This window comes from Mustela putorius, unplaced genomic scaffold, assembly GCF_011764305.1.
Source record: "Mustela putorius furo isolate JIRA1106 unplaced genomic scaffold, ASM1176430v1.1 tig00000242_pilon_pilon_pilon, whole genome shotgun sequence".
NCBI classification, from domain to species: domain Eukaryota; kingdom Metazoa; phylum Chordata; class Mammalia; order Carnivora; family Mustelidae; genus Mustela; species Mustela putorius.
The window spans coordinates 3,910,504-3,929,556 of NW_025421325.1; the positions used below are offsets into that span (position 1 = coordinate 3,910,504).

General features: G+C 34.6%; 1 protein-coding gene across 7 annotated transcripts in view; it reads right to left on the bottom strand.

The window, feature by feature from the left end:
• DDX60 (DExD/H-box helicase 60) overlaps nucleotides 1–19,053 on the bottom strand; it is a 109,203-nt gene that overhangs the window by 19,944 nt on the left and 70,206 nt on the right. For all 7 annotated transcript variants that reach the window (XR_006606242.1, XM_004758121.3, XM_004758120.3 and 4 more), the window contains 5 exons: nucleotides 18,323–18,427; nucleotides 15,801–16,001; nucleotides 11,161–11,265; nucleotides 10,757–10,898; nucleotides 8,806–8,927 (listed from right to left, as the gene is read on the bottom strand). Coding sequence is in view for 6 of the 7 variants with exons in the window: in XM_004758121.3 (XP_004758178.2) it covers nucleotides 8,806–8,927; nucleotides 10,757–10,898; nucleotides 11,161–11,265; nucleotides 15,801–16,001; nucleotides 18,323–18,427 (675 nt within the window). In the remaining variant the exon portion in view is untranslated. The remainder of the gene's footprint in view (nucleotides 1–8,805; nucleotides 8,928–10,756; nucleotides 10,899–11,160; nucleotides 11,266–15,800; nucleotides 16,002–18,322; nucleotides 18,428–19,053) is intronic.

The window sequence follows — 19,053 nt, forward strand, 5'->3', positions numbered from 1 at the left end:
ACAGAGGAAAGACTATCAGAATAACATCAGCCCTGTCCATAGAAACCTGGAAAGCCAGAAAGGGCTGGCAAGATATATTCAGGATACTAATAAGAAGAACATGCAACCAAGAATACTCTATCCAGCAAGGCTGACATTCAAAATGGTTGGAGAGATAAGACCGGCAAGGTTTAAAAGAGTAGGTGGCACTACAAGAAATATTGAGGGGCATTCTATAAAAGAAAAAAGAACCCAAGAGTGACATAGAACAGAAATTTATAGAGACAATCTGTAGAAACAAGGACTTCACAGGCAACATGATATCAATAAAAACTTATCTTTCAATAATCACTCTCATCATAAACAACCTAAATGTTCCCCAAAAAATGGCCCAGGGTTGCAGACTGGATAAAAGGACAGGACCCATATGTTGTCTACAAGAGACATATTTGGAACCTAAAGATACATCCAGACTGAAAGTGAAGGGATGGAGAACAATCTTACATGCCAACGGGCCTCAAAAGAAAGCTGGGGTGGTGATTCTCTCATCAGATAAATTAGATTTTAAGCTAAAGATAGTAGTCAGAGATACAGAAGGACACTACATCATTATTAAAGGGTCTATCCATCAAGAATATCTAACAATTTATAAATATTTATGCCCCCAATATGGGAGCAGTCAACTACATAAGTTAACTGTTAACCAAAATAAAGAGTCATACTGATATGACTACATTAATTGTAGGGGCTCTTACCATGCCACTCTCAGTAATAGATCATCCAAGCAGAGAATCAATAAAGAAACAAGAGCTTTGAATGACACATTGGACCAGATGGACCTCATAGATATATACAGAACTCTCTACCCTAAAACAACAGAATACTCATCCTTCTCGAGCACACATGGAATTTTCTCCAAGATAGACCACATACTGAGTCACAAATCAGGGATCAACCAATACCAAAAGATTGAGATTATTCCCTGATTATTCTCACAATGCTTTGGAACTGAAACTCAACCACAAGAAAAATTTTGGGAGGAATTCAAACACTTGGAAGCTAAAGACAATCCTGCTCAAGAATGTTTGGATCAACCATGAAATCAGAGAAGAACTTAAACAATTCATGGAAACCAATGAGAATGAAGACACATCAGTCCAAAACCTATGGGATATGGCAAAGGCAGTCCTGGGGTGGGGGAATATATAGCCATCCAAGCCTCACTCCAAAAAACCAAAAAAATCCTGAACACACCAACACTCTTTACTGGAAAATCAACCCCAAATTAAGCCAGCCACCTGCCCAAGAAGGGAAATAATCAAGATTAGAGCAGAGTTCAATGAGTTAGAAACTAGAGATACAGCAGAACACATCAATGAAACTAGAAGCTGGTTCTTTAGAACAATAAACCACTGGCCAAACTAATCCAAAAGAAAAGAGAAAGGACCCAAATTAATAAATAATGAATGAAAGGGGCAGAGATCACGACTAACACCAAGAAAATAGAAACAATCATCAGAAATTATTATCAACATTTATATGTCAGTAAGTTAAGCAACCTAGATGAAATGGATGCATTCCTGGAAATCTATAAATTTCTAAAACTGAATCAGGAAGAAATTGACAGCCTAAATAGAACAATATCTAGTAACGAGATTGAAGCAGTGACCAAAAACCTCCCAAAAAACAAGAGTCCAGGACCTGATGGATTCCGTGGAGAATTCTACAAAACATCCAAAAAAACAGATAATACCTATTCTCCTGAAGCTGTTTCAAAAAATAGGAACAGAAAGAAAACTTCCAGACTCTTTCTATGAATTCAGCATTACCTTGATTCCCAAACCAGGCAAAGATCCCACCAAAAAGGAGAATTTCTGACCAATATTCCTGATGAATATGGATGCCAAGATTCTCAACAAGATCCTAACCAATATGATCCAACAGTACATTAAAAAGATTATCCATCAAGACCAGGTGGGATTTATCCATGGCATGCAAGGGTGGTTCAACATTCGCAAATCAATGTGATAGAACAAATCAATAAGAGAAAGGAGAAGAACCACATGGTCCCCTCAATTGATGCAGAAAAAGCATTTGACAAAATACAGCATCCATTCCTGATTAAAACTATTCAAAATATAGGGATAGAGGGAACATTTCTCAACTTCATAAAACCTATGAAAAACCCACAGCGAATATCATTCTCAATAAGGAAAAGCTGACAGCCTTCCCTTTGAGATCAGGAACATGACAAGGATGCCCACTCTCACCACTGTTCTTCAACATAGTACTAGAAATACTAGCAACAGCAATCAGAAAACAAAAAGAAATAAAAGGTATTCAAATTGGCAAAGAAGTCAAACTCTCTCTATTCACAGATGACATGATACTTTATATAGAAAGCCCAAAGTCTCCACCCCAACTACTAGAACTCATACAGCAATTCAGTAATGTGGCAGGATACAAAATCAATACACAGAAATCATTTGCTTTCTTATACATTCTAACAATGCATTTGTATCAATGTATATGTATCAGTGTAATTATTCTAACAATGAAAATATAGAAAGGGAAATTAGAGAATTGATTCCATTTACTCTAGCTCCAAGAAGCATAAGATATCTGGAAATAAACCTAACCAAAGAGGTAAAGTATCTGTACTCGAGGAACTACAGAACACTCATGAAAGAAATTGAAGAAGACACAAAAAGATGGAAAAACATTCCATGTTCATGGATCAAAAGAATAAACATTGTTAAAATGTCTGTGCTGTCTAGAGCAATAGTCTATATCTGTCTATATCTGTGCTGTATACTTTCAATGCCATCCTGATCAAAATTCCACTGGCATTTTTCAGAGTGCTGGAACAAACATTCCTAAAATTTGTATGGAACCAGAGGAGACATCGAATTGCTAAGGAAATGTTGAAAAATAAAAACAAAACTGACGACATCACATTGCCTGATTTCAAGCTTTACTACGAAGCTGTGATTACCAAGACAGTATGGTACTGGCATAAAAACAGACACATAGACGAGTGGAACAGAGTAGAGAGTCCAGATACGGACCCACAACTCTGTGGTCAAATAATCTTCGACAAAGCAGGAAAAAATATCCAGTGGAAGAAAGACTCTTCAATAAATGGTGCTGGGAAAATTGGACAGCTATGTATAGAAGAATGAAACCCGGCCATTCTCTCACACCATATACAAAGATAAACTCAAAATGGATAAAAGACCTCAATGTGAGGCAGGAATCTATCAAAATCCTAGAGGAGAACATAGGCGGTAACCTCTTCAACATCAGCCACAGCAACTTCTAAGACATGTCTCCAAAGGCAAAGGAAACAAAAGTGAAAATGAACTTTTGAGACTTCATTAAGGTAAGAATTTTAAAAGGTATTTTACCACAGTAAGCACTACAAGTACAAATTTTTTAAAATCAGTGTTACAAGGCTTTAAGCAACTAATTAGGGCTCTGTCATACCACCTACACCCTTAGTCCCAGAACCATGTTAAAGTCTCCTGCTATTTCTTTTGTTGACCTATGTATTTAGAAATGCATCTATCTAATTTTCAGGCAACTCAGGAATTTTGGATTCTTCTGGTAAGTATTTACTTGGCATATCTATTCTTCTATCATTTTACCTTCAACCTTTCTGGGACCATATAGCTAAAATGTGATTTGTATAAACAGCATATAATTGTGGTTTTTTTCTTAATAATATCTAAAAATGTTAGTATTTTACCTGAAGTATTTAGTACATGTCTTTCCAATGCAGTTACTTATACAGTTGAGTTTGTATATACAACTTTAATATTTAGTTTCTATCCAGACCATATATTATATATTATTTTTCTCTGTTCTTGCCTTTTTTTAAAATCGGGTTTTCTTCTATTAACATTTGTGCACTATTTTGCTAGTCTTTATCCCAGAGAATATAAAATACATTTTTAATTTTCACAACTCTTAATAGTATAAGAACTTAAAATATTCAAATATATTTACCCTTCCCAACACTTATGTTATGATTATCATGCATTTTAGTTTTATATATATATATATAATAGATTTTATAACTATTTTTGGATATTTATTTATATTTACCCACACATTTATCCTTTCTAGTAGATTTCATGACCTGTTACATCTTCAAGTCTCCCAAGTTTAGATGTTTTTGTCTGCCTAAAATATATGGTATTTCTTTTAACACATATACAAGAAACTATTAGAACTAACCAACGGTAACAGCAAAGTTGGAGGATACAAGATCAACATAAATAGTTGTGTTTCAAAAAAAATGTATTTCTATACATTAAGTAAGTATCTGAAAAGAAAATTAGGACAATCTCATTTGTGATAGCATTCAAAATAATCTTAAAGAGAGGGAATAAAGCCAGAGGCATCACATTTTGTAATTTTAGAACACATTATAAGGGTACAGTAATTAAAACAGTATTGTATTAGTATCATGAAAGACATATAGACTAATGGAACAAAATAGAGTCCAGAAAAAAATCCAAGTATATATGGTCAAAAAATCTTTGACAAGGGTGTCAAGAACATACAATGGGAAAAGGATGATCTCTTCAACAAATGGTGTTGGCAAAATTTGATAAACACATGTAAAAGAATGAAATTGACCCTTACCATACACTATACATAAAAACAAACTCAAATGCATTAAAGAATTAAATGTAAGACCTGAAACTATAAAATTCATAGAAGAAAATATAAGGACATTGGTCTTAGAAATGATTTTTTATATGACACTAGAAGCACAGGCAACAAAAATGAAAATAAATAAGTAGGACTAAGGAAATGATTTTTTTTTAATATGACACCAGAAGCACAGGCAACAAAAATGAAAATAAATAAGTAGGACTAAATCAAACTAAAACATTCTGCAATGCAAAGGAAATAATAAAGTGAAAAGGCATTTCCAGAATGGAAGAAAATATTTCTAATATTTCAACTACCTGGTAAGGGGATAATATCCAAATATATAAATAAATCTTCTACAACTCTATAGCAAAAAAATTTAAAAAGTGGGCAAAGGACTTGATTAGACATTTTTCCAAAGAAGTCATACAAATGACCACTACGTGTATTAAAAGTTGCTCAACTGCACTAATCATTAGGGAAATGCAGATGAAGCCCACATTAGATATTGTCTCCTACCTGTTAGTATGGGTATTATCAAAAAATCAAAAAGGTAAGTGTTGAGGAGAATATAGAAAATTAGAATCCCTGTACACTCTTGGTAGAAATGTACACTGATGCAGACACTATGGAGAACATTTAGAGTTTTCCTCAAAAAATTAAAAATAGAACTACCATATGATCCCGGAATCCCATTGTCATGTATATATCAAAAGAATTAAAATAAGGATCTTGAAGAGATATCTGTACCCCCTTGTTGACTTCAAAACTATTCACAATAAGCTAGATATGGAAACAACCCAAATGTCCATCAAGAGATGAATGGATACGGTAATGTGGTATATACATACAATAGAATATTATACTACATTTAAAAGGAAGGAAATCTTTCCATTAGCAAAAACATGGATGAACCTAGAGGATATTATGCTAAGTAAAATAAGCCAGTCACAGAAGGACAAGTAATTCATGATTTCATGTAACGGAATTTATATCTTATAAATTCTATTTATATTCCACTTATATCATAAATGGTTAAACTCATAGATGCAGAGACTAGAATGGTGACTCCCAGGGCCTGGGTGGAGGAAGAAAGGGGGAATTGTTTTTCATTGGATATAAAGTTTCTGTTATGCAAGATAAATAAATTCTAGAGATCGACTGTACAATGGAGTACCTATAGTTAACAATACAATATTGTTAAGTTTAAAATACATAAAGAGGATAAATCTCATGTTAAGTGCTCCTACCAAAAAAAAGAAAAAGCCACCTTACACACAAGGAATATGGGATATGATGAATATATGTCATACCTGGGTTGTAGTGATGATATCATGGATATATGCACATGTCCAAACTATTAAGACATATATATTAAATGTGTGCAATTCCTTGTATATCAGATATACCTCAGTAATAATAAAGTTAAAAAAGTAAAATAAGATTCATGAATACCTTCCTGATGTATTATTAAATCAATTACAATATATTTAGCCTATTTTAAATTATGTTTAAAACATGCAAAAGATACATACATATTTATGTATGAAAATAGAGTAGGAGGAAATTTTTTGCCCATTTTCTTCTAGCTTCAACTATTTTGGTTAAAAAGTCAGCTATCATATGTAGCTTAAGTATGCAACTTTTCATCTACTTCTGCTTTCTCTTCTGGTAATATGGCAAATGTTTTTGTTGACTATGAAAAAAAAAAGTCAGCTATCAATATCATTGCTTTTTTCAAGGAAATGCCTGTTTCAGCTCTAGCTGGTTTATGATTTTCTCTTTGTTTTTTACTTTCAATAATTTTAGTTTAACATTTATATTTATCCTTCTTGAAGTTGACTAATAAGCTTTTGGAACTATGGAGTGCTGCCTTTTACCAGCTTTAGAAAATTCCCAAATAGAAGAGTTTTGAATACTCTTCTGCCATTTTCTTCCCTTCTTTTCTTAATAGACTCCCATTAAATAACATTAGACCTTTTGACTGTAATCCATATTTCTCTTATGCTATCTGCCTTCAATTTTTTTCTTCTGTGGTACAGTTTGGGTACTTTTTGTTGAGCTGTCAGCTCATTGATTCTGACTTCTGATAGGCATATTCTGATCAGATATTATATTTCTCAATTCTTACATTTCCATTTAATTATGTGGTAAAATTCTAATTATCTGGTGAAATTCTCTAACCTTCCATGAATTTTTTCTGTCACTATCTCCTGTTTTCTAACACTTCTCTTATTTATCTATCATTTTTCCTGTTTTCTTGAACATACTAATCATACTTAAATTCTCTGCCTCTTAACTCTAATATCTGAATCATCTGTGTGTCGACTACTATTGCCTGCTTTTCTTTCTGCCAATTGGTCATATTCTTGCTTATTCACTTTTTTAGTTCTGGGATTTTTTTTTTCCACCATAAATTGTTTATAAAAGGACCTGATAGGCTTCAAATGATATTATCTTCCACCAGAGTGAGTTTTCCCATTTTTGTATCTGGTTATGTGATTGAAGATGTGATCACTTCAGTCCAAATAGAGATTAAAGTGGTATTGCTGGTATAGTTTTCCAGTTTTATTAGGTTTCCATCTATACCTGACTTAACTTTGTTCTTGAGTCATGAGTCTCTTGGGACTTTGAGTATGAGGCTGGTGGGACTTGTTTTCTCAGTCCTAAAAGACTGCCAAAGATCTACCTCTTTCCTACAGAGCTTCCCTAACCTTCCACATCTTCCAGTTCTAAAAGCCTTCAAAAATGTCTTGAGGGGCATACAAGCCTATGAATAAGTGCAGAACCTTCCTTTTAGTGGGTTTTTACTTAATAAATGCCACAAGATTGCAAACATTTGGTGTAGTAATCTAGCATTTCATGCAGACCTGGTACTCAGTAAACATTCTCAATAAACTCATAGAATCACTATGTCTCCCACGTTTCTGTTACTCTGCCTCATAAGGTCACTAAAAGCTTTAATAATTGTTTTAATCTCAGAAGCAGCTCTCTGTATATGCTAAGTAATATTTTTTATACCATGTTCAGAATGAACAAATTTGGTAGGAAGCCATGATTAAAGATTCCCATTACATCATTAGTAAGTTTTTGCCATTTTACAATTTTAGACAGTCAAATCCTCACTGTTTCCACAGCTCTCCATTGCAACACAAGTGATAACCTTCTACTATATCCTACCTGAAAGTGCACAAATTTCCAATGACCTTTAAAAAAGAGAAAAAGAAAGAGACTGGCAGACAGCGAGAAAGACAGGAGGTCTCCATGCAAAACCTTCCTTTAGTGTTTATCTTTATGATATCTTTCTTTGTGATAATCTAGATACTGAATTCTTAAGTTATATATAAATTGTTTAAACAAAACAAATAATACTTCAAGAGTTTACATGTGATTAAAAAATGTGAAGATGATAGGTCAATGACTAAAGTTATGTTCACTGGTCAAGAGAACATTCTGTGAGGGCTAAGATTTGTAATTTGACATTGTGGAGTTAGACAATATAGATTGACTCATCTCTTTTTGTTCCTTGTCACCTTCTACTAAAGCTATTTTATAACCCACCTATCCCACTTTCTCAGATTCCAGTGGGGTATATTAGTAACAGTATTTGATGTTGATTTAATAATAGCAAATCCTGATCAAAGAATATGTTGCAAATAAAATTGGAAAAGAGTTTTCCTGCTTTTATTCTACATGTGTCAAGGAATTATTTCTTTAATGACTATTCTAATGTTTTTTCACTGAGGACATTATAGTTCACAACATACACTTCTTGCCTGTAGCCCTACCTCCCAAGGTAAAAAGACCCTAAGGGAACTACAGATTCAATGATAGGAACAATTTGTTCATTTACTGTGTAATTATCTACATTTATTTCTTTAGCCACTTAATGCTATAATTTGACAGAGTCATACAATGAAATAGAAAACACAGGCAAAATTTTTTACCTTATTTTTTCCCAAGAAATTTAGTCTTTTGGTATATTGATATGGAGAGGCTTATGAATTAGAGGTTAAATATAACAGGGATTACAGAAAGAACAAACTATTATTCTATAAACAAATGAACCTTATATTGATAAAATCCTACTACTGCTGAATCATTTATGGTAGGAACTACTTAATGACATTAATTATTTAATGTTACCAGAAGCATACATTTTACCTTTGATTGATAAAACTTGACAGTAGTATCCTGGAACTTTGCTGGAAGAGGTCTTCTTCCAAACAGATTTGCCAATACTAACACTAGTTTTTCCATAACATCTTGAGAAAAATGTTTTGAATCTATACAATACAAAGCATCTTGTTATAAAGGTTAAAAAAAAAAGTGCCAATCCCATTTTTAACATTTAAATTGGATATTATACTGCATTTCATTTCATGAAAACTGAAAATAATGTAACAAATATAGCAACGAAGGAATGACTATGTCTGCTGACAGTTTACATCTGTGCCTTCTTTTTTATTCTTGCTACCCCCACACTAGTTTGTACCAAAATCATTCCAACCACAAATTGCCTCATCTCCTTACCTGGATTCTACCCATCCCCCTCCCTTAACTTCAGGCCATGATCAGTTTTCCTAAAGCATCTATGATCTTGTCTCTCACTCATTCAAAAAATCCCTGTTTGCAGGTCAATACCTCATAAACAAAATCCAATCTCCTTAGCTTAGCATTTAAGGCTTTCCAAAATTCAGCTTACAAATAACCTCCCAGCTTTATCTTCCTTCTTTACCTTATTGCCACTCATATTAAGGTACAATCACTTGACTTACTTTCTATCCTTCATAACACATGAGCATTCTACTGCAGTGATTAAAAAGGTTCTACCTTTAATAAGTTGGGCTCTAGAATCAGACTACTTATATTTGAATCTTGGCTCTGGCACTTATTAAAATTGTGTGACCATGGGGGCACCTGGGTGGCTCAGTAGGTTAAAGCCTCTGCCTTCGGCTCAGGTCACGGTCCCAGGGTCCTAGGATCGAGCCCCGCGTCGGGCTCTCTGCTCAGCAGGGAGCCTGCTTTCCCCTCTCTCTCTCTCTCTGACTGCCCCTACTTGTGATCTCTGTCTGTCAAATAAATAAATATTTTTTAAAAAATTGTGTGACCATGGTAATTTATTTAACATCTCTTTATCCGTTTCCTTACTTACAAAGGAGCAATAGCCATATCACATGCCTCATAAAGTTATCAAATTTTCTATCTCCATGATTATAATAGCATACACCCTCCCACCCCACCCACACCCATACAGCAATGAACACAACTGTACTTCCTGTTACAGGAAATTATTTCTCTTTTACAGAGCTTTTGCAGGAACAGAATTCCCTGAATAACCTTGTTTCAGGGAACAATGCATGTTCAGAGCATAATGAACTGGATTATTGCACAAAGTAAAATTTTGCTATCCATTTATGACAGAAATAAAGCAATGCTGTAAAAGGCATTGCATTTGAAAGGCATTAGGAAATACAATAAATTTAAGCACCAAAAAGAAAACATGTCTTTTAGGGACACTGTTTAAGGGTCTAGGCCTTGATTATAGAAATACTTTTTAATTTTTAAAAAAATGTATTAAATGGAATATTAGGTGGGCATAAAAATGGAATTCACAAAAAATTTATATGATACTGGCATAACTATATTTCAAGGAACATAAGATTCTAGATTGTACAATTAATACATCAGTTATTTAAATATACAGTTATATTCTATAAGAGTATGATTGGAATATTCATAAATACTAATTGTGAATATTATATTTAACATAATGCCTGACTATATCCCTTTTCTATAATGAGCACATATTACATTTAACTAGGAAAAATATTTATTAAAAAAATCACATATTTTTTAATTTGTTCTGAGTCTTGGAGTCCAGAAATCACTAAAGTTCATAAGAAACTGACATTTTAAAATAGATGTCACAAAATATGGCTATCTCCCATATGATCTGTATTAGTAGGTATACAAAACTTTATCTAATTTTGTATCTCTAAATTATCTAAATATTAACTTGTGTTTTCTATGTAGAAAAAATTTTCCTGAAGTGCTAGCTTCACTATGGTCTCTGTTACTATTTCAAGATTATACACACAACCATCAAGCTTACCTTTTCTAGTTGGCTGACAGAGATTGTGGAAAAGGCCTTTTACAAGAAAACTGACAAAAACAAGATTAGAAGGCTCATGATAATGCAAATGTGATACAAGTCCAGCAAACCCCACTGGTTTACCTTCTTGATCTAAATAGCCCTAAAAAACAAAAACAATTTATTAGTTTGACTCAACACACCACATCCATTAATTAATAAATAACATTAAGTGCTAGTTTAAAACAGTATTTAATGCCAATATAAGAGAGATTAATAATCGTTACCTGGGCCAAGTGTAATGATTATATTAATTAAAGAAATATTAGTCATTGGATATAATCTTCTAAAGACCACAATTCAGCAGGATAAAAAGTAAAGACAGCACCATTCCTATTTCACAAAAAGGCAAAAAGCAATCATACCTGTTTCATAAGGAATTGCAAAGAAAACAAGAAATAAAGTTTTAACATCTCCATGACTCTGGGTTTTTTGAAGGACAGCAATGAATGCTGTAGCACTGACAGCACCTTTAAAAAAGAATATGTTAATTCACAACATATTAGTTTTATGAAATATATTTGTAAATAATGATACAGATATATTGTAATTTAAATTTTTTTCTAATGATGTTTTGACATCTTAAAAAACCTTTCTGAAAAAAGAAACAAACAAAAAATCTTTCTGGTTGGGGAGAGACTGTCCCTTCCTGGGCTAGCTGACTCCTAAAGATAACAACTTGCCTAAAAGCATGCCTATCATATACAAACCAACCAAACCCAAGTTTATACCCCTAACTACTTCCTTCCCTAATTCTCACACATCTAGCCAATACTTTTGGTGTCCTAAATCATCCCAGAGGCATGTACAAGGTGACAAGAGGCCACCTGCTCAGCCCAAAACCCAGCAGAATTATTCAAACTAGCCAGTCCTAAACTGCTTTCTCTGCCCTGTCTTGCCTTTTCCACAGAAACTTAACAAAGGCAGTCACACCTAAATGTTCATGCTGCTCCATCTCTCGCCTCTTGGCGAGCTTAGTATCTTTCATATATAGTCCCACATAGTGTGCCCTAACTCCTGTCTCTGAGGCTTATACTTTATTCTCCTGAGCCTTACCTCTGTCCCTCCTGTCACTGCACCTATCACATAAAAGAATATATAATAATAGGATAAATATTACCCATATCTATTATATCACACAGATTCCTGCAATATATAAGATTCAGTTAAATTTCACATTATTTGCTTTACCATCTTCTTACATGGCATATCCTTCCTTTAACAAAAGAACATATAAAACAGAACCATCAGAACTGAAATATTGCTGAAAGATCTGATAATAAATGTGAACCCCTTTTACGAGCTTACACCTCTTGGCTCATTCTGGAGGAAAACAAGATTTTTTATTATATTCACTTCAGTGTCGTGGCAAAAATAATAGAATAGGGGTGCCTGGGTGGCTCAGTGGGTTAAGCCTCTGCCTTTGGCTCAGGTCATGATCTCAGGGTCCTGGGATCGATCTCTGCTCAGCAGGGAGCCTGCTTCCCCCTCTCCCTCCACCTGTCTTTCTGCCTACTTGTGATCTCTCTCTCTCTCTGTCAAATAAATAAGTAAAAATCTTTAAAAAAAATAGAATAGGTTGATTAAAACAAAAATATTAAAAATATTGCTTTGTTTCTGGTGTAAAACAGCCCTGAGGTAGCAGTTCAGGTAACTTTGAGCTGCCCACTAAAAAATCTCTGAGGTTCCAATAAAAGGAAATTTTCCTGATATCACCAAACTTAAGCCTGGCTACCATTAGACCTGAGAGTTTATAGAGCCTAGGAAGAGTGTGTCCTCACTGTAAGACCAGTGAACTATGTGGAAGGAAGCTGGGAGGATACAGATGAGAAAAAGAAGGGAGATAGGAAGGGGGATATAATGCCCATCACTTTTATTTTAGGATGAGTCTTTTTGAGAGTTTTCCAAATGTCCTTTCCTACTTCCTGTCTCTCTCTGTTGCTTTGCATTTAGCCATGGATGGCAACAGCTGAGTAGTAGGAGAGTGAGCAACTCATGGTGATTCACTGTAATCTTAGAGATCTAGACACATAACTAAAGTCGTACTAAGATAGTAAGGCCCCTGACAGAAATGTATACCATAGTTTGTAGTGATGAGTGGCATCCATATGATAAATGCGGCAGTGAGACTGGCAAGAGTAGACCAAGGAACTTTCAGTCCATAAAAGCTACATAAGTTTAAAATGTACCAAACACTAACGTTTGAGCCAAAAGCTATTCAGCTACCCTCACATTTAATAGGGTATTTGAATAGCACTTAGATGGCCAGAGAGAAGCCAGAGTGAAATCATATATCCTATTTTTTGGCAGCCCATCTGACTTAAATGTACCTATATTCAAGTGAGAAATAGAAAAACCCACAAGAGATAAACTCTTTATAAGAAAACTGATCACCTTGTTAAGATACTAAAATATACTAAAAGTATTTATTAAATGTCTGTACCAGGGACTAAGACAAGCATCTTTGGCCACAGAGTGCTTATATTCCAGTGAAAAATATAGAGAAAATAAATAAAAACATGATATATGATAGAAAGAAAGAAAGAAAGAAAGAAAGAAAGATATTTGTGCTATGTAAGGAGTGATACATGTTATGTATAAATGAACGTGGTGCAGCGGACAGGAGATACATTTACAAATTTAGAAAGAGCAGTGACAGTAGGCTTCACTGAGAGTAATGTTAGAGAAAAAAGCTGCATGAGGTAAAGGAGTGAGGTTATGCACATATCCGAGAAAAGATACTACAAGCAAAAGAAACAGCAAAGCCCTGGTCCTCAGACTGTAATGTGTCTGAAATATCCATGGAGCAGGTACTAGGCTCGTGTGGGAAATCAGGAAGAGGTTAGTTAGTTCAACAAGATGATCAGGGATCAGTTTCTGTAGAAACATCATAAGAACACTGACTTTTACTCTTAAAAAAAAAAAAGAAAGAAAGATAAGAAAGAAAGAAGAAAAAAAGGCTGGGGGAAAGCTGACCTGTAAAATTGCTTTCTTTATGCAGCAAAAAAGTTTTTTGAAAAATTATTTGGCACCCTTAATGGATGCCGTAAGATATGACCTCTACAAGACAAGGCAAAACAGCATAAGGTAAATGGACAATTAAAAATTGACACTAAAAAATACTTTATTTATTATGTAAAAAAGTGATATAAGAAATAGTGAAGAATTTCAGGAAAATTAAAATTCCAGTAGCAGACTTAAAATCCACATGTGTATTACAAAAGAGTAGAACAAACTCTGGACAGCAGCTTCAGCAATGTGAAAGATAAACTTCACAGGTTCTCTTATAATTAAGAAAAACATAGCAATGGAGTACAGAAAAAGAATTTTTGATTTAAAAATATAACCCTTCCTGATAAGAGACTGAACAAATTAAAATAGAAACAAATAGCAAAAATCTAATTTAAGATATCTCTTCTTAGTTCTAAAACTACTTGAGCACTGTCCAATGCAAATGTATATAACATAAATTTTATGTTATTTTTGTTTTACCAAAATTTTAAAAACTGAACTGAAGCTTCCTATGAGCATGTTTTATGTAAACATAAAGATTAAAAATTCTTAGCATAGAACTAAAAGGTCAATTTAGAAAATGACCCTCAAAACAGAAAATCCTGGGGAAAAGAATTTGAAATATAAGGATTTTTTTAAAAATTCATATAAATACATAGGCAGAAAAAAATCGACTACAAGAAAATAGGAATTACATGGCTCTACTAGGGGATACTAAAAGAGTCTACTCCACCATAATAGTATATGCCAGAGGAAATGAAACTCTCTTACTTTGATGTGAAGAGTAAAGGGAATATTCTAAAAATTTTATGTCCATATTTGAGCCTTTCATGTGTGAAGATTACAGACAGATTTTCTCAAACACGCCAAGGCAAAGAAAATAAACCACTCTAATAAACTCTCTTTAAAAATCTTTTAAAGCTTGCTAAAAGATGTATTCTTCTCTCCTACACAGAAGCAAAAATTAAGAATGCAGAAATGGGGAAGTTTTGGTCTAAAATGATATGTGCCTGCTCTGTAAGACATCAGCAACGTAAGAGCCAACTCATCAAGGAAGTCCTGAAAGACTCCTCACATCAACAAACAGTAACTGGTTTAATTGGACATATTAATCAATACACAAAAACAATGCAACTTCATAGGGATGAAAACCAAATTGTTTCATTATGAATTTTAAATATTTCATTGTGAGATTAGACACGAAATATTTATCTCAGGAAAAGTTTATAGTCATATCAATCAATGTCTAATCAAGTATATCAGTGTTTGAAAACCAAAGGTACCCCTATGGCAAATGATAATATGACTGTCTTCAGATGATGAGAACTAGTATGATTTTGCTTTCTTTTAACCTTTTGCATTAATTAAATATTCTTTCATGAATTTGGGTTACTTTGCTTTTTTACAAAAAATAAACTCTTTTATTATGAAATGATCACAAGAAATTGTGTTCCTTTTGAAAATAGAATCTAACCCAGATCTTTTAAAATCTATAGCCAGGGGTGCCAAGGTGGGTTGAACATCTGACTCTTGATTTCAGGTCATGATCTCAGGGTCATGAGATCGAGCCCCACATCGGGCTCTGCGCTCATCAACGAGTCTGCATAAGACCATCTCCCTCTCCCTCTGCCCCTTCTCCCACTCATACTCTCTGCCTCTTTCCCTCCGAGTAAATAAATAAAATCTTTAAAAAATAAAATAAAATATAATCAATAGCCAGCACCCTTAACTACTATAGGACAATACCAATCACACATGAAAAAAGTAATCTTTAATTCCAAATGCCCAACTAACACAAATTCTATGCTTGATAGAGGCGACAAGCAAAACTAATTATTATTCTCCTACTCTGCCGCAACCCTATACTATGCAAGACATTACAAAGCATAAAAACCTGTGAAACTTAAAAGTTATTGCTACAGACTTCTAAGAAAGAGCAAACCTAACCACAGCCAAGCCAAGACTCCATCTCAGAAAATGTCAAGCTCAGTACCTTTGCTTTAGCATCCTCTGGGTCGTCTCCCTTAGAAGCCAGCAGCATGAGTCGTAGGACCAGGGTAATGCCAAGAGGGAACTGTCCTCTCAGTTCAGGAACATTGGATTTAATGAGTTTTTCTATTTTGGGCAATGGAATATCAAAAAAATATACATCTCCCAGCAGGTCTTGACCTCGTCTTCCAGCACGTCCAGACATCTGGAAACAGAAGAGAATCACAAAGTAAAACTTCCCTACTTTCTCCATCACAGTATAAGAATTAAGCCTTTTACATAGGGTTGGAGCAAATACATTGTACATATGTCCAACCAGCATATAAACAGAACTTATAATCCAATGGGTAGCACTTGGGAAATTTACCATAGCTAAGACAGAGCTGAGAATGAGAAATTTATCATTATTATGTAATTATTTCATGGCCAAAAATCATGTTATATATTTATATCATGATATACAGATGGAACAGAGCACAACAAGAAGACTAGACCCTAATTTCAAATTCACTTATAGCTGAACTAATTACACCAATTATCTCCTTTCCCACTTTCTCTCCCTTGTTCCTTTCTCACACACCAGTGTGTTGCATTACAAGTCACCATAAAAATTGTGCACAAATTGAGGAATACATGAGTAAGATAAAATTCTGAAATTCTACTTGTTGAAAACAAACTCTTTAGGGAAGTGGTATTAGTTCTCATATATTAAGTGCTTAGAAAGTGCTAAATCCTTTGAACTGTTTTTATATAGACCTCACAACAACAACCATATGAGGTAAATATAATCATTATCTCCATTTTACAAAGTAGAAATAGGGGCATGAGGGATAGAAGAAACTTGTCTGTAGTCAAACCCCAGAAAGTGGAAGACCCAACTCACACCCTGGCATTTTGACTCCCAAGTCTATCATCTGAAACATTATAACACATAGTGAAAAATGCATGTGACTCCCAAAGATGATATAGGATAGGAGAGCTCATGCAGAACACAGCCCTAGGAGGAGAGATCAGAAAGATAGGGGTTAGTAAAAGTAGTGAGAAATAAGAGGAGTGTTATATTGGATAGAACAAAGCCTACAAGGATAAGAAGTGTTTAGAGAGAAAAGGAGGAGGGCATTTTGATAAAAACTTGAATGTTGGCCCATACCTTAAAAAATAATCCTGCTAGCAGAAATCGTCATCAAATACTCTAAGTGAAATAAGGCAAGCAGGGAAAGTCAATTATCATATGGTTTCACTTATTTGTGGAACATAAGGAATAGCATGGAGGACATTAGAAGGAAAGGTAAAATCGGAGGTGGAGATGAACCATGAGAGACCATGGATTCCGAGAAACAAGCTGAGAGTTTTAGAGGGGAGGGGATTGGGGGTTGGGTGAGCCTGGTGGTGGGTATTGTGGAGGGCACATATTGCATGGAGCACTGAGTGTGGTGCATAAACAATGAATCTTGGAACACTACATCAAAAACTAACGATGTACTGTATGGTGACTAACAGAAGATAATAAAAATATAATAAAAAAAAATAGGGTGCCTGGGTGGCTCAGTGGTTTAAGCTTCTGCCTTTAGCTCAGGTCATGATCTCAGAGTCCTGGGACTGAGACCTGCATCAGGCTCTCTGCTCAGCAGGAAGCCTGCTTTCCCCCTCCTCTCTCTCTCTGCCTCTCTGCCTAATTGTGATCTCTCTCTCTGTCAAATAAATAAAATCTTTAAAAAAAATTATTCTTGAGCAGGGAAGCCATATGAATACAAACTAAACTGTGTATGGGACATAGAAGAGTAAGGAGAATTGAAAATCAAGAGAACTGTTTTAATAATACAAGGCCAAGAAGGTATGATGAGAGATAATGAAAACAGAAATTGCAAGGCAAAAATCAAATACATCTAGGAGAATAACGAAGTGGGCTTGGTAATAGGCTGTGTATTGGGAGCAAAGAAGAGAGAAGTATTAACTCCAGAGTGCAAAAACACGTGCACAGGAAATGTATGAGTAAATGTTTATCTAGCACCTTTGATATTTATCTTTCTTACAAATAACTTCATTCAATTCTTGCAAATGCTGTGAAGTAGTAATTATCACCCTTATTTTGGAGACAGGAAGAAAACGGTCAGGCGGTTAAGATCTATCTCACCCAAAGTCACATATCTGGTCAATGATGGCCAATGATGGCCACCTCCGATTTTCCTTTCCTTCTCTAATGTCCTCCATGCTATTCTTTATGTTCCACAAATAAGTGAAACCATATGATAATTGACTGTCTCTGCTTGCGTTATTTCACTTAGAATATTTGATGACTATTTCTGCTAGCAGGATTATGATGGCCATCAGATTACACATGATGTAATTCTACACTCATGTGCCTACCATAATACCACAGCTAAACCAGACAGTCAGGCATGAATGAATGTTAGGGTGTGCTAGCACATGAATTGCAATATGTTCTTAAACTAACAGCTCACATATTTTACCATTTTATGGCCATATTTTCATAAGGCAATAGTGACTGTATGCATATTGCAATACCTGTCTGTAATTTAAAGCATCCAGATAGACTGAGTTTTGCGCAAAAACCACTGATTTGCAAGGCATGTTGATTCCTAAAGCAAGTGTCCCAGTAGCTGTCACCACCTAGAAAGAGAATAAAACAATTCTTCATGAAATAGTATTTCAGTAGAGTGCCATGTACTTCCTGAAACTCTCTGCTCTTCAATTGAACCCCAGTGGGAAAGCCAGAGATGGCCGACTTGGCTATTGTTCCTCCACACTGACAAGAGTACCTGGCACATGACAGGCGTTCAGTAACTATTTCTTAAGGAATGACTAAAAAAGGGAATTTCCTCATGGCAGGGTAATAATACTTTTACAAACCCCTTTCTGGGACACTGCCCACTTCATCCCCTCCAGCTTATTTGTGAAGGTTATTTCAATGGAGATAACATATGTTGTAATAAGGGCAAAACACAGTTTCATCCCCGCCCCCCTCAATTGCCTTACAACTGACCAAAAAGGAGCAGGGAAAACTTTATTTCTTAAATGTTCCAACTTTTGCTCATTTTCTCATATAATTTTGGGTATTTCTATTGGTCCTCTCTTTCTCTTTACATTGTCATATATGCCATGTCTTAAAGGTAATACTTAAGTATATGGAATAATTTTCTCTAATTATTCTATAACTGAGGTCTACATTTGTGAAAATGAAACACATGACTTATTAACTATTTTTCTAAAGTTCTTTAACAAAAACAAAAATGGAA